This window comes from Chrysemys picta, chromosome 1, assembly GCF_011386835.1.
Source record: "Chrysemys picta bellii isolate R12L10 chromosome 1, ASM1138683v2, whole genome shotgun sequence".
Taxonomy (NCBI): Eukaryota; Metazoa; Chordata; order Testudines; family Emydidae; genus Chrysemys; species Chrysemys picta.
Genome location: NC_088791.1, coordinates 237222987 through 237240076, shown reverse-complemented (window position 1 = coordinate 237240076; position 17090 = coordinate 237222987). Strand labels below are relative to the sequence as shown.

Sequence of the window (17090 nt, the reverse complement as noted above, 5' to 3'; positions counted from 1 at the left end):
CCAGGCAGCAGTCACCTTACCCACGAGACCATCCTTTCTCTTCCTGCAAGCCCCTGCCTCATTCATGACAACCTTCCAGATTCTGCAACATAATGAAGCGGGGGTCCATATACAAATAGTCTCCTTTACTACACAATCCTGATTCATACCCAGAGCATGTCCAACCTATGCACTAAATGAGGCTGGGATTCTGTGGAAAAAATAGTATGTGATCATGAAAAAAATGTACATCATGCATAAGCCCAAGGGGGCTAAACTAAGGTTGCACAGGCAACCTTAATTCTGGCATTTCTTAACTTTTGAGTGATATATACATATATAATGATGCCTGTCTGCAGCTGCTTAGAGATTTGGAACATTAGAAGTAGTCCTGGCAAGTATAGATTAGTGGTCAAATGAGACAGTCAAATATTAAAAATGAATATCCTATATCACATGGTTGCAGAAATTAAGGAAATGTATCACATTTTCAGCACTGCTGCATGGATATTTCATAAAACATCTTTCATTCTAAACTGAGAAAGAATTTGCTTGTGTCCAAATATGATGTGAAAGTTTTCATCTGACCTCTTTACTTTCTTCCTTATTTATTTATTTTTATTTGCTTGCTCTGGTTAGTACCTGTGTCTGTTTTGAAGATCAAAACTGCACTAATTTGGGAAGCAGTTTATATCAGCCATAAAAACAAATTTTATTAACTTTTTTTCTTTGAATTATTAACTCTGAAAGATGAGAACAGCCATAAATGCTCTTGTCTCCACAGGGAGTAATCTGGAAATACAAAATGCATGTTTCCATTTTAAGTACATTTTCTTTGCAAAAATGTTTGCAAATCAGGTTGAAATAAGGGATAAAGTAACTTGAAAATGTTTTGCACTTCAAAAATAATAAAATATATTCTTATTCTGCCTTCGTAGACCACGCAATGCAGATCACTTTATGCAAGAAGCTAAACGGAAGAAGCATAAAGCAGACGCGATGGTGAGAACATTTTCTTTCCAGTTATGTTGTTCCGTATTATTTTTGTAATGGAACTTCTTCATCAGTGTAACACAGCTAAGGTAATTATAAAATCTATTATCAGGATGGCTGGGCTTGTTAAATTAAGAAGTGTTTATACAATCAAGTGTTCATAGCCCAATAAACTATGACTTAAACAAATAACAATTTACAGGGATCAACTCTTGGATAAATGAAAATTTCCATTTATTCCTTTGCTTTAATGAGTAGCTAAAGTAATAGACCCAGATTTTGAAAGGTATTTAGATGTTGCGGCTCTCAGTGTTGCATCACCTAACTGATTTAGGAACCTAAATCTCATCTTCAAAGGGATTTAGGCACTTAGGAGCCTAAAACCCACTGACTGTCAATAGTACCTAAATACCTTTTGAAAATGCACCTAAATACCTTTTGTAAATGAGATGTAGGTTCCTAAATCAGTTGGGCATTGCAATGCTGAGCTCCACAGCACATAAGTACCTTTTAAAATCTGGGCCGTAGCAACTCTATGAGATTTCCAAAATGTCTTTTTTTTTTCTGTTTTCTGTCAAGAACTCAGAAAGGTTCAGGATGCCCAGGCCACGATTTTCAGAACTGGGTGCCTACAGGAGATACCTAAATCCTTATTTAGGTTCTTGGTCATGGTCTTTATTTTTATTCTTGACTTAATGCCAATGTGGCTGATAAGCGAGCTACTGACTGAGTTATTATACTTTTCTAATAGTTATATCTCAGGTTTTTTTTCTCTTTGTCACTAATCCTCCTGCTTCTGTGCTGAATTCTCTGTAGAGGATGCCTTTCCTTTCTTCTATTTTGGACCTTTCTGATTCTGTCCATCTTTCTCCTACAATGGAGCAACCCCTCAATGATTTTTATTTGATAGTGTTATTTAATGTTTCACCAGGAGCCTTGTTTGTATTCTCATCCCATATTTGTTACTCTTTAACATTTCTTTAAAAAATATAATTGTGGCAACTTCCGTCTCTCTCTTTTAGGGTTTTATATTGCTACCCATCACTTCCACAGAAAAACAATAGCTATAATGAAGGCCGCAGATTACCTAATAGGCTACATCTACATTGTGAGCTGGGGGGTGATTCCCAGATCATGAAGATATACTTTTCCTAGCTCTCATCTGAGCTAGCACACTAAAAACGGTAGGGTAGTATGCTTGGCGGTAGCATGGGGAGTAGTAGCAGTGGCATGTGCTAGTGTAACCCCCACCCCTTCTGGGTGTGGTGTTGTGTCCCATCTAGTGACACCAAGAATCTTAGAGAGAGAGACAAAATGAGTCTATTCTACAGCCTTAGCTAAGCCAGTTGGCTTTTAGCTCATGCGGTAGAGGCTCATGCACTAAGCTCCAGAGGCCCCCGGTTGCCTGCCAACGACCGGAGTCTGTCAGCGTTACACTGGCAGCCCATAGTACATACCCACAAGGTTCAGGCAGGTTTGTATTCAGGGCAGCTAGCATGGTGCCATCATTGCTGCTGCCCATACTACCACAGCTACACTACTATTTTTAGCATGCTAGCTCAGATGAGAGCTAGCACGAGTAAGTCTATGCGAGCTGAGAATCACATCCCTAGCGTATAGTGTAGACGTAGCCATAGTGTTAGGCAGTTGGAATAAGCCTGAATCCAAAGCCTGCTCATCTAAAGCTTATGCAAACTTATTTAAAACCCTTTAGTCTAGAAATTAGGTAGGAAATCTTACAAGAACAGGCTATCTCGTAAACTCTCTGGTGTTTCCTTGTGCTGAATGGGTTGGAAGGACCTGAAGGACAGCCTTTCTTGCAATCTTTTGATATATCTCCTTCTGGATCTTGACAGAAACTGGCTAGTGCAAATGTATGCAAAATCTGGTCAAGAAAAGGAACTAAGAATAACTTCACATGTTAAAACCTCAGCGCTTTGATCCAGGTCTAGTTTGTATTTGGGGCAAAAGTTCATCCTCATAATGATTTTCTAGATCTTACCCTCCTTAATTATTTTCCTTTAGCTCTCTGGCAAGAACTAAAAAAAAAATTCCCAAACATATGCTCCTTATTTCTCTTAGTTACAGGCTAGTCATTACCTTTCTTTGTTTAGCATTGAAAGATTGTATTTACATCCAAGCATGATACGTGATATGCCTATTGGGTTGTTACATTTTTCTTTGGGTTTTTTTTCTCCTCCTGCTGCTTCTTTTGTTATTTTATCCAAACCAGTTTGCTCAACCTCAGTCATAAATTTCCTTGACATTAGCTTTCTTCATTGTTGTAGTGTTTGCTTCCTCACAGCCATATTTGTAAGTCTTTTAGAATTTGAATGTTGCATCCAAAGAAGTGGGCTGTAGCCCACGAAAGCTTATGCTGTAATAAATTTGTTAGTCTCTAAGGTGCCACAAGTACTCCTGTTCTTTTTAGAATTTGAAGGGCTGTTTTGTGTCAACTTGCATCAACCTTTCCTATGTGTAACTTGTTTTGCTACAATTTTTAACCATAGTTTGGTGACTCCAGTATTTCTCTGTGTCCTTATTTTATCTGCCAGGTGGAGAAATTTGGAAAGGCACTGAATTACGCTGAAGCAGCATTATCGTTTATTGAATGTGGAAATGCTATGGAACAAGGCCCCATGGAATCTAAATCCCCTTATACAATGTATTCAGAAACAGTTGAACTTATCAGGTAAGCTTGTAGAGAACAACAGCACTGTTTGGATATATTTTCCATCATGAGGAGAACATACCTGAATGCCTTTAAACATGGGTAGAAATTAGAGATGGAAATATTTAACAAAAACAAAAACAAACAACCCCTCAATAGTCAATATTCATCATTTGGGGAACTCAGTACCTAAGGCGGTTGATAATATGATTATGGAGTTTCCACCATTTGGCCATCAGTTCTAATCCATCCCAGATTGGTAGTGACTGAAGATCAATACAATCCCATTGCTACTTTTTTGGTCTATGTGAAATATGTTGGTAATCGCAATCCAGTTCCTGCTGGACAAGTGTGCACATCACAACCCTCTTCCCCTATTATAGCTGACATCAACAGGCATCCTTATCAACAGTTTCAGCTAAGAAAGGCAAAGATTGCATCATCATGGAGTCTGAGCTATTCTCTCATCCAAAGAGTGGTCCATCCAGAACAGAATTAAGTCATGTTGGCAGAGAAAATTTGCACTGCCAGTGACCACGTTATACCTGTTCTGTAGATGGAGAATTTCATTCCCCAGGGCAGTCAGTCAAGCAGCTTTCACCAGCACTAAATTCACTTTCAAAGTTTAATATTTTTAAAATCATAGTTCTGCAAAACTTTTAAAACAAGTGTTTTCTTCCAGATTTCTCTGCTGATCTGACCATATTCTCATTTGTGTAAACAATTCTGCTGTATTGTGGTCCCAGTTTGGGCTCGCTTACGCTTTTGAGTCGTGTAAAGCCAGCTCAGCCAGCTGACTCTGACAAGAAAGAATGACATAAGATAAAATACCTTTTGCTCACCACTATAAAGCTCTCTATACTTATTCCCACCCCCTCTCACCTGCACCACCACAAGCAGCACAGTTGCCCTTCTTTGTCTGCTTTGTCTTCTCTAATTACAGTATACTTACGGTCCTGGCTCTGGCCCTGAATTTTGCTTAGAGCTCCATCTATGCATGTAGCTAGGATTTCGTAGTTATAAAGTAAATTGTTTGTGAGCTGCCTGCTAGATATAGTTCAAAAAAGGAACTGGTTTATCAGGACAAGTGTTTGTTGAAATAAGGTGTGGATTATCATGCACACAATGCATTTGCACTGATGTCAGAATTAGAGTTCGATAACAAAGATGAAATAAAATCAGCTAATTACAGGGAATGTGTATTCTTCTGCAAGCAAGCCCAGAGGTATTGTATGTTGCACTAATCTTGTCCATTGCTCAGGTGCTAAACCGGAAGTTGACACTTCCAGGAATTGATTTGGCTGGATAGCACATACGTTCTTGAAATAGCAATGCTACTACTGTAGATCTTTGAAGAATTTGAACTGAATGTCAGAGGACCAAAATAGCTGTGAGCCACATGCTGCCCTCTGCTGCACAGTGCTTGGAGGAGCAAAACTGGGGAGACAAGCTCCAAATTTGCAGTGTGAGGAGAGCACACTGGCTCCATGATACGTTCTCTTCTGCCCTCAAATTCTATGGAAGCCTTTTTGCATGAACTCTGCAGAGTTGGGGTTCCACAGGGCTGGAGAATATTTTGGGAGGTCTACACAAGGCAAACCAAGGAGCAATAACTCTCCAAAGCCAGATCCCCTTAATATTGTATGGATTTCCAAGGGAGTTATTGCTGGTTGAGGAGAGTTAATTAGGCATGGAGGGAGAGAGAGTTAATGGCAGAATGGCTCAAAAGCATGAACTGAAGAGCACAAAATGTATCTGTGATAACTGGAAGAATAAATGTAATGGGGCAGGTCCTCAACTGGTGTAAATCAGTATAGCTCCATGAGGATGTGACCAACAGTCATGTGGTCTCCTGTTAACACACACTGGCCTTAATGCTGGCTTTTCCCCCTTTTTTAAGGTATGCTGTGAGACTAAAAACCCACGCAGGCCCTAATGCCACTCCAGAGGACAAACAGCTAGCAGCATTATGGTTAGTAGATCAATATTTACTCAAAGCCTTCTTTGATGCAGTGAGTCAGTCCTTGAAAATCAAATGCTTAGTGCAGTCAGACAGAGGCTTGGTTTTGTGTTGTCTGTTGACATAAAGAGAATACTTCCTGATCCAAGAAGATCCAGACCAATGTCATCTCTTTTTCCTTGTACTACTGTGCCTGGTCTGTGTTCTGTTTCTGTAAATAAGCAATTCATATTTATTGGCTGTGACAGGTCAGCTATGGCACGTCAACGTAATTAATTTTTAAGTGCCTGATGGTCTGTGTTTTTATGACTGATGTACTTTCCTTGTAACAGTGTCTCAGTAATTTCTTCTGTGTATAACATTTTAGGTTCAATCATCATAAATTATACTCATATTGTATGAAGGGTTAGTATGTTGATAATTAAACAACTTGGATTAACTCTTTGAATGAATATTCCCAGATATATGCATTTAACTTAGATTCTGTAAAAATTTGCTGAACACTAATAATAATGTTATTAAAATTAAATTTAAATTTTAGCAACTATATAGTTAACACGTACAATATCTATTACATGGTTATGGAATCTTAGTAAATGGGTTTTACAACAGTTTACCTATTCTTAACACCTGTAAAAATCCAAATTAAATGTGTATTTAAAATCTATAAATTAAACAATCTTAATTTATCATTTTATATAAAAAAGAAAGACTATTTAGTGATCAATTTTTAATTAAATATATGTCCTTTGTCACTGTTTAATGCACAATTGGGTGCACAAATAAGATTAACAATAATTGTTTTTAAAATGCTTAAATGGGAAAACGACTAAAAATAGTTTTTAAAAATAGCTGACCATGTCTATTTCTGGGTTTTGTGAAGTGTTTTCCAGAACCGACACAGCGTTTTAGTGTGTGGAATTTAATTCAAATTCATAAAGCCACTGCATCTGTTTAAGCAGAAAGGTCACAGCAAGGGAAAGTAGGCAGAGCACTCCTTCAGCACTGCATAGCAACCCTAACTCATTGTCTGCCACATAGCAGATGAGTTGACATCATTTGCATATGTACTGTAACCTATGAAGGTGACAGAGTGAGAATTATGAGGACTGTAAGTCCATTGTATCCTTTGGCTCTGTACAATGCACACTGGGCATACTGCCACACAACTAGTTTATCTGATACTGATCTCCTAAGAAGAGACTGTCCTCTAGTGGTAAAAGAGGAAATTTCAAACTTTCAAGGTTGCTGATCTAAAAAAGGAAAACCTTATGAAAGTGAATTATAACAACCCTGGCTGAGATTTGCAACCGTGGCTAGTGATTTTGAGTGCTTTGATTTGATTTTTGGCTGCCCAACGCACCTTAATTGGGTGAGATTATCAGAGGGTGAGATGACAGCACTTTCGAAATTCAGGATGCTCTAAGATATCTCAAAATGGACATCCAAAACACCAATAACCTTTGAAAATCTTGGCCTCTGTTACCAAATGAAAACAAGTGTTACTGATTTTTGTGTTACATACTGTTGAGCAATCCCCCATCTTGTGAATACACAAAAACCTGATGGAGAAGATCAAGCATTTTGTATGTATTATTTATTTATCAGTTATTGTTGTTATGTGTGTTATGTGAAATCCCTGCAAATGGAGGATTGTGGAATTCCTGTTATTGGAGGTTTTTAAGACTGGGTTAGACAAACACCTGACAGGGATGGTCTAGGTACACTGAGTCCTGCTTCAGTGCAGGGGGCTGGAGTAGAGGACCTCTTAAGGTGCCTTCCATCCCTACATTTCTATGACTGTATAATTATTGTTAATTACTATTATTGCGTATTTGTTTATATGGTATTATAAAGGTGCACGGTGCGCTACAGAAACTGTGGAGACAATGGGCCAGATCCTCCCCTGTGCTTCCCTTTTGTTCTAGTTATTGCTGCTTAGCATGTTCTTTGTAAAGAAATCCTCAGGCAGAATAGAGTCTTCTTAGCAGCTTCTACATTACCTCCCTTCTGGTCCCCAGGAAAGGCATGTGACTAGGGAAATGTAGTCATGTTAGGGGCATCCTTGTTCCCTGGCAGTTTCCAGCTGCTTGAAGAGTCCACTGGGGTCATAATCATCTAACATGAATAGGCCTGAGACAGCTCTTATTTACTCCATTGACTAGTCTATTCCTGGGTCATATGCTCCCAAGATTAGGGGCCACAAAGGGCACCTTTATGCTTTAAAGGTGCTGTAACACATTTTACATTTTGTCTTCTTTCTGTTTGTTCTAGTTATCGCTGTTTGGCACTTCTATACTGGAGAATGTTCCGACTCAAAAGAGACCATGCTGTAAAGTATTCAAAAGCACTTATTGATTATTTCAAGGTACTTTCATACTATCTTACATTTTCAAATTGCTAATAATGATATGGAATTCTGCATCTTTTTTAAAAGAGTAGCCCTATTGGACCCAATCCTACTCCCACTGGAGTTTTGTCATAGGCTTCAGTGGAAGCCATTAATTTCCAGTCTGTCGTTCTGTATTCACAAAAGCACATGTATTCAGTATACAAAACTTACAACTTACTGAAGGAAGAGCAACTTACCATGCCATGAAACTGACACATCCTGCCCATTCTCCTTTTTTCTTGATTGTCCAGTGTGATTCATGGTGCTCTGCGATTAATACGTTTTACAGTATTCACAATCAGAATCTACTTCAGGATGCACCTCAAGGTAGATTTCGTATTGGTTGGAGACTTTGAGCTAGCTCCATATTTGGAATAACTTGTAGGGTTCCTATTTATGGACATCAGCGTGTAAGAAAAGGCAAAGGGATAAATTCTTCCCTAAGGTATTGGGCTGGAGTCCACATTGGCTTCAGTGGGAGTTGCATGCAAGTATATCTGTGGTCAGAATATATACCTGCCACCAACTTGGCACACCTGGGCTTGCCTCCACTTCCTATCTTGTTTTCCCCAGATATTCCCTTCAATTCTCCGCTCTCTCATAATGCAGTGCACTACTTTATTTTTAGTATGACGGGAAGTCATTAGATTTTTAAAATGTTCCCTAAAATGGCAATATTTGATTGGAAAACATCTGGAAATCAAACATTCCAGATTGATCTGTAACAGAGTAGGTCAAATATTTGGCCTACAAACATAATCTTTGTATTCCTATCTGGAAAAAAAAAATTGGTGGCTGCTTCTACCCTTCAATTTGTTTTTATATCCTGAGATATAAAATCAGAGAGCAGTGAGGGTATAAATGCTCTGCAGTCCTGATTCTCTTTGGGTACCCTAAGTAGTCATTTGGTTTGGGGTATTTTAGTATGTTTTTTCCTTTGGGGAGGAGGGAGCAGGGGTTGTCCCATCCTATATATAAAATAGAAAAAAATCCCCAGCACAAATATTTTGTTAATGATGAACTTTAAGTAGAGGCACAAATTTTCATGACCAGATTATAAACTCATAAATAGGCAGGAAAGGTGACAAATCTTTTACTATGAAATTGAAATAGATGTCACCAAAACTGGATTTAAATGCGTAAATGAGTAAAATTTAATTAAATGTATGTTTGTCTAATAAGCATCTTTAGTTTATTGGTAAGAAATCTATAAATATTGTAACACTGTACTTCTCCTACCAATTCAAATAACACTTGTAGTAAAAATTGGAAATTCAGTCTCACAGCCATGTGCAATGTCTCTTAACAAAAGAAAGAAACCTTTCTACAGAAAACAAAGGTGATATTTATTCTTTATTATAGTAACATAAGCATCATACAAGACAAGCTTGGGTTTTTTTTTTTTTTGCAGGGCTTCTGCTGATATAATAATTCTGTAGATTCTCATTAGAAAGTAAAGTAAAAAATGAAAAATTGCTCATTCATCGGTGGAAAACAAGCCAATTTTAGACTTGTTTCATATATTTGTACCTAAAAGCTTTCAAAATCATTTAACATGACATGCTTACTGGATTAAAAAACTCTCAGATATATTGTCAAATAAGAAAATAGATCAGAATTTGTCACACACATTTTCAGCGTAAATTTGATATCTTTTTCTTTTAGAAAAGAAAAATTATTTAAATCTTCTTTTAAACTTTTTATTTCCATTTTCAAAAAATTAATAAAGCAGAGAATTTTAAGAAGTCACAGACATTTGGGAGTTAAAGATTTTTGAGAAAATAAGAGATTCAGTTCGGGTCATGAAAGCAGAACAAAGCCCACAGGAGAATCAGTGGCGATGGAGAAGATGCTGTAAGTTAGACTCAATTACACTTTCGGAGAGCTACTTCCGTCATCATACTGGTGTCTAACAGAGTCTAAACTAAGTAGGGCAGAGGCTATTTTAACTTACATTGTAAGTGTCTCCCATCTTCTTCCAGCTCCTCCATGTGTAAATTACCTGCTCTTAGACTCCCTTACACATCAGCAGGATGGACATAAGTAGCTTCGAGAGAGTCTAGCTGAGTCTAAATGAATGTCTGAAACCAAGGCAAGGACAGTCAGGTCTAGGGGTTGGAGCCAAGAGTCAGAGCCGGAATCAGGAGTCAAGAGCAGTGTTGGAACAAGGTAAAAGGAGGGCGGGAGCAGGAGCAGGACTAGGGACAAGACTGGGATTTAACTAGGACTGGAGCAGGCTGAGGCCTGTGGAGTCTGTCACCACTGTCAGACAAATGAGAGTTCCAAGCCATGAAGCAACACTGAGCAGACTGAGCTATTGTTTCTCCTGTTAGGCTTGTATACCCACTCTGAGAGTCACAAGACCAGCTCCTGGTTTGTGGGTTGGCTGGAGCCTAACACAGGAATGACTCATCCCCGCATATGGTTTAATCAGGCTCTAGTTCAGGGAAGACTTATCACCTCACACTGAATGTAAGGGAGTCTCCCTGACATCACCGTATGTACCATCTCTAAATTTGGCCCAGTTGATTTATGGCATCATGAGACTTGAATACACTTTTCATATGTATCATCTCTACTTTTTGAACCCCATCTTTACATTCTCTTTGTTGACATTCATTTCACAGTCCTGTTTAAATTATAGGTTTGTAAATGGGTTTTTTTGTTCGTTCTACAGAATTCATCAAAAGCTGCCCAGGCTCCATCTCCATGGGGTGCCAGTGGAAAGTAAGTTCACTCATCACACAGAAACTATGTCTGAATAGCAGTGAGAAATGGCATTTGCTATGTTCTGCTATTTTCATGTTTGTTCATGTCACCCTTATATATATATATATTAAAATTCTGTTTCAGGAGCACAGGAACTCCATCCCCCATGTCTCCTAGCCCTTCTCCTGTCAGCTCAGTAGGATCCCAGGGGAGCACTGGTGCCCCTTCCCCCTCTTCCACTATCAGCATTCCACAGCGTATTCATCAGATGGCAGCCAATCACGTCAGTATTACCAACAGCATCCTGCACAGCTATGACTACTGGGAGATGGCTGACAATCTAGCCAAGGAAAATAGAGGTGCGTAATCTAACACGTCCTTTAAAAACATGCCAATAAGACAATATATTGACCTACTTTGACAGTGGTCCTACTGGAAGATCTTATCTTCTGGATTACAGAGGTGTATTCTTTTAGCCTTTTCATGGGCTGTCCCAAAAGGTAACAAAAACAGTTTTGTCAGCATTCCCACTCAGAAGAGGGAAAATATCACTAATTTTTCCTTTATTTGACAGTCCAACTCTCACCTTTTTCCAGGAACAGATTCACAGACATCTGGCAGTCAAACAGGAATTAAATTGATCTTTAGAGTTCATTTAATTCTCCTTCTCCTGGGCGGTATTGCACAATCTTGTGGCAGAGCTACAGAAATGGATCTCTTTGGTCTTTTGTTCTTGTTTTACAAGAGAAAACTAATCAAGTGCACTGATGACATTCCCTTTTGGTGATGACTCTTCCATGACCTCATATTTTTGCATGTATTGACTAAGACATTAACGTACAGCTATAGGACTCGTAGGATTTACGTGTCTGTGGGCACATAGGACATCTCCCCTCTGAGTATTCAGACCCTGTGTAAATATCTGAGGTTTAAGTCCCACTACTCTACTTTAGCTCTGACATGAACAATTAGATCATTGGTGTATTTACATGGCACCAGGACAAACATACAAGGCCAAGTTCTACTCTGAGTACATCAGCTTTACACGGGTATAATCAGGGTTTAAAGTCGGTGGGGGAGTAGCACAGCTTCACCTCCTGTCTCTGACTTAGCTAAGCAGCATGGATGCTCCTTGCCTATGCTATGACATCTGGCCCTACCAACTCCAGTTGGGCGCTGCTCGACACGGCTCTTGCAGGAGCAGTGCCTCTAGGAACGTCCCCAACTATCAGTTCCTCCAGAATCCACTGTCAGTGGAGCATGGGCAATAGCATAAGATAATAATATAGCTGCAGGCTGAATTCATTCCACTTATGTCCCCCATGAGTTTTAGGGAGAGAATCTGGAAGAGACAAGGCAGCTTCTCTTGCTCACCTCCTCCAATTTCATGTAGCTGCATGGGATGGAGGTTCAAAGGGGCCTGCGTGACATGAAGGTTGGACCATAGCAGAGGAGAAGAACCCCTCCCTTCGCCTGCAAGTGCAGACTTTCCTCCACAGTTAGAGAGGATCAAGGGGTCCTCAGTTTTTACTTAGTCCCCCTTCAGGCAAAGTTCCCTCATGGTTTAAGTAGGAGTTGCCTGAGTAAAAACCTCAAGATTTGGCTGGCCTCACTCATTTTCAAAAGTGTTTCAGTCAGGATAATTTGTGCATTTGAACTACAAATTATGTCTCTTTATCTTTATAAGGACACCATTGGCAAGTAATCCTTTTATACACAAGATCAATGGGAGTCAATGAAAGAAAGAACCAAGAAATTAGCTGTTTAATTTTTAAAATGAAATTGTTGGGAACACTCAGATCATGGACCATAGGGGCCTTAAGGACACTAATTTGCCCAAAACTTCCATTTTAATAAAATGTTCAGTGTGATTTAGTTAATAATAGAAAATAGCTATTACATGGTGTCAGGGTTCCCTCCCCACTCTGAACTTTAGGGTACAGACATGGGGACCCGCATGAAGACCCCCTAAGCTTATTTCTACCAGCTTAGGTTAAAAACTCCCCTATTCCTTGGATTAAGTAACGCTGCCACCACCAAGTGATTTAAACAAACATTTAGGGAGGGCCACTTGGAGCCCTACCTTCCTCAAATATCCCCCCAAAGCCCTACACCCCCTTTCCTGGGGAGGCTTGAGAATAATATCCTCACAAATTGGTACAGGCAAACACATACCCAAACCCTTGGATCTTAAAATGATTAAAAATCAATCAGGTTCTTAAAAGGAGAATTTTAATTAAAGAAAAGATAAAAGAATTACCTCTGTAAAATCGGGATGGTAAGTACTTTACAGAATAACAAAAGACTTAAGAACATAGAGGATCTCCCCTCTAGGCAAAACCTCCCTCTAGACAAGGAAAAATCACAAGCCAAAATAAAAGTAAGCTAACCCATTCCCTTATTATTACTTACTAATTCTAATTGAGTTGGATTGCTTGCCTTCTTGATCTGTCTCCGGCAAGCACATAGAACAGACAAACAAAGAACAGACAAAACAAAGCCTTTTCCCCCTCCCCAGATTTGAAAGTATCTTGTCCCCTTATTGGTCCTTTTGGTCAGGTGCCAGCTAGGTTACCTGAGCTTCTTAACCCTTTACAGGTAAAAGGATTTTGTGCCTCTGGCCAGGAGGGATTTTATAGTACTGTATACAGAAAGGTGGTTACCCTTCCCTTTATATTCATGACACATGGTGATAAATAGCAAATGTCACTTTCATTATTCTAATGCTTAATATTTTTCCATAGAGTTTTTTAATGAGTTGGATGCACTGATGGGACCTGTCACCCTACACAGCAGTATGGAACATTTAGTTCAGTACACTCAACAAGGACTTCACTGGGTACGGAGTAGTGCTCACGCAAAAGACTGTGTGCCATTCAAATGAACTGCATAATCTCCCATGGACAATTCAGTTATTCTGGACACTGTGCTACAGAAATAATCAACCATAGCATCCAAATAAAGGTGAATATTTCTTCAATGTGGAACAACATTTTTCAGAGTGTAGACATATATGTGTGTATGGATAATATGCAGCTATGTCTCTCCAGAATGCATTGTTCCATAGCAATCTCCAAACATCGTCATACTCTAGACAAAATTGACCACAGATGTCTTAATACACACACACATTTCCTATGCCTGTGCTTAGAAAAACTCAGAAACCAAAATCTCATGAGTTAATTGAACCAAGTGCAATAAATGCAATGGCTCCTAGTCAGGAATGCACTTAAGTGTGTGTTTAACTTTAAGCATGTGCTTAAATGTAATTGACTTCAGTAGAACTTAAACATGCACTTAAGTGCTTTCCTGAATTAGGGACAATGAGAGTCTGACTGGCAGTTTGGCTGCTCCATAGAACTTTCAGTGTTAGCGCACCATCTCCCTCTTATTTCCTGATTGGGATGTATGGATGAATTGTGTAGACTGAAAAAATATGGAGCGAGAACGCATTAACTTTTGTGCAATAAGTTTCAACAGCTTGCATTCGTTTCTTTATTTCTCTGCTTTTGAAATTACCTTATCTCCTGTTCAGCCTCCTTATCAACTATAATGGACATTATCGAGGAAACAGCCTGAAAAATGGGTGTATTGATAACAAGAAACTAGAAGAGATTCTGGAAAATTGTGTACTGTCATTACAGGCAAGAAGTTAACACAAAAATACTGCAAACTGCAACCCAGTTAGCAAAGAAAGTCCATTTATTACATGTTCAGCTACATGCACACACATTTGTTTGCTTTGTGCAGTGAGGCTTCACCTTACTGGCTCTGGTTTTGATATCTTTTCTATCTTAAAGTAGCTCGCTTGCAGTTTCTTCTAGGCTGTATCATGCCATTACATGAAATTCTCTTTATCTTGGAAAGCTGGGTTTGCTGCTCACCAGACTAAGCACTGTTTCCTATCATAATCCTCTCACTCGTCATGCATAATCCTCCACTAGGCTTTAATGTTTCTTGATTTATGGGGTGTTTTCAGCTCCTGTTGACAGGCTGTGTTTTTTATGCCAAGGGAATTAATCCTAAAGTAATTGCAATTTAATTTGGATCAGCTGAGGTCATAGCCAGTTCATAACTAATGTGTTGTGTGCATTTAGTGGATTTTTGTTCTTGGTTAATTTCATCTTCACTCCTCTGGAAACATTTGATTGTTTTCATCTGAAATGTAATTGTATTGGTTATTTTGCACCCAGCCCTCTAGCCCTTACTCATGCAAGTAGCTACATTAATTTCAGTTGCATCAAGTAAGAGTCAATGAATGGCCATCTTCATTGCTACCTTCTAGTCAGCTTTATCTTAATATTAGTGTGATGATGGTGCAAAAATATCTGCCAGTAAAAGTTACATATCAACAAAGAAAAATAGCCACTTATGTAGTTGCCTTATATATGGCATTTCAATGTCTGATGAGTTGCATTAGAAACCACACATCAAATAATTTAGCCAAAGGTGGATTAAGGTTTCCTGGGGCCCTGGGCCTTCCCCACCCCTTCTACCTGTGGTCCCGCCCCCATTCTGCCCCCTCTATATGTAACCCCACCCCTTTCTTACCTTTCCTTCCCTCTCCTCCCATTCCACCCCTCCCCTCCCATTCCACCCCTCCCGCACTGTGGCCCCAAGCCCAGAGACACTCTGGGCACAGCAGGGAGAGAGAGCTTCCCCCAGCCCTGAGGCTGCAGCAGGTAGTGAGACCTCCTCCAGTCCTGGGACCGGGGTCAGGAGGTGCTGGGGGCTTCCCCTGTGGCTAGCGGCTTCTGCCGGAATTGGGGGGCACTGGGGGCTCCCTTTGCCACAGCGCCCGCCCTGCCTGCCCGGCACTGCCGCTAGGGAGTGGGGTCTGGGTTCGCAGGGGTTCCCCGGCTGATGCTTCCCCCGCCACCGTCCTGCCTGCCTGCCTGGCGCTGCTGCTCGGAAGCGGGGTCGGGGCGTGGGGGCTTTCCCTGCCCAGGTTCCGGGGTCCCCAGTTGGCCGAGGCCCCTGGGCACAGCCCCTGTAGATCCAGTGGCTAATCCGCCACTGAATTTAGTTTGTTACCACATTAAAAGATTTGTGGTAAGACAATGGGTATGACTACACTGCCACTGCAGGTGTAATGTCCAGTTTGGGTAGATGTGCATGCACTAGCTTCGATCAAGCAGTGTAGCTGCAGAATGGGAGGCAGCAGTCTCATCTGAGACCCTAGGTAAATACTCAGGCAGCTAGCCCACACTGCCATGGCTACACTGTTATTTTTGGTGTACAAGCTCATTAAAGCTAGTGCGTGTACATCTATCTGAGCTGGAAATTATACCTCCCGCTGCAGTGCAGACATACTCAATGTCATGTCATCAGATTTCACTTTGTTGTTGCATGTTGCAGAAGAAATACCAATCGTTCAGTTACAGTTGCTGGAATGTAACTCGGTCAGTGCCTAGCTGATTATTACCTGCCTGATGTCTGGTTGTGAAAGTCTGTCAGTGATTTCCTAGATGAGGAAGTGATTTAAATTTTCTTAATAAGTGAGTAATTTGGTTCTGTTAAGATAGCAGTGTGGGAATTTCTGTCAAACCACACAAGTGGGATGCCTGTTAAATTTACTTCTGCTTTCTTTGGTGGTTGCTTTATCATTTGTCTTCAGATATGTTTCTTTGTTTGTTTGTTTGCTTGTTTGTTTTGGGGTTGTTGGTTTTTTTGGTGTTTGGGAATTCTTATCACTATTTTATGCCAGTTAAACTTAGAAGCAACATATATTGCTTGCCTTACACAGATTTTAACTTGGCATTGGAGTTTCAAGTAAGGAACTTTGAATCACATCTCTTGTGCTGTGACAGGGGATAGTTTTTATTAATCATGAGCTCTTTTGGAACTTGTTTGGCTGCAATATGTACAGCGATTTCACAGAAATTCAGGAAGAGTTAATGTCCTGTTATTGTAACATGTTTCCTGACTACTACGGATCTCTTGTAGATTTGTGCCCTTTCTTGTAAGTTGTTTTTATGCTGAATCATTCCAGCTAAAATGCCCATCAAGTTCCATGGAAATGGTACAATGATTGTAGTTTTTGTGCTGGAATCACTTACATTGAACTCATGTAAACAGAAGAAACTCCATTGAAGTCAATAGAGCTATGCCCATTTAGACCAACAGAGAATTGACCTCCTGTCCACAATGCTCCTTACAGGTGGTCATTCTGATGAGGTTAGAGCATGCAGTTCAACCACAGGCACGTGTTTCTTTTGTACAGGTTGCTTTTTGTCATGATAGCAGCTCTTTAAATAACTACAGATGCGTATGGCATGATAACCAAAGACACTTCATTTCATTCCTTTAGGGCCTGATCCTGAAAAGTGCTGTGCGCCCTCAGGACCTGATCCAGCAAAGCTCTTAAGTATAAGCATCACTTTACG

At 40.0% G+C, this 17090-nt stretch overlaps 1 protein-coding gene across 4 annotated transcripts in view; it reads left to right on the top strand.

The window, feature by feature from the left end:
* Window positions 1–13684, top strand: part of AFF3 (ALF transcription elongation factor 3) — a 455751-nt gene extending 442067 nt beyond the window's left edge. For all 4 annotated transcript variants that reach the window (XM_065580880.1, XM_008167381.4, XM_008167383.4 and 1 more), the window contains 7 exons: window positions 918–981; window positions 3528–3664; window positions 5544–5615; window positions 7878–7971; window positions 10673–10722; window positions 10849–11063; window positions 13449–13684. In XM_065580880.1, coding sequence (XP_065436952.1) covers window positions 918–981; window positions 3528–3664; window positions 5544–5615; window positions 7878–7971; window positions 10673–10722; window positions 10849–11063; window positions 13449–13588 — 772 coding nt within the window. In that variant the 3' untranslated portion in view covers window positions 13589–13684. The remainder of the gene's footprint in view (window positions 1–917; window positions 982–3527; window positions 3665–5543; window positions 5616–7877; window positions 7972–10672; window positions 10723–10848; window positions 11064–13448) is intronic.
* The last annotated feature ends 3406 nt before the right edge of the window (window positions 13685–17090 follow it).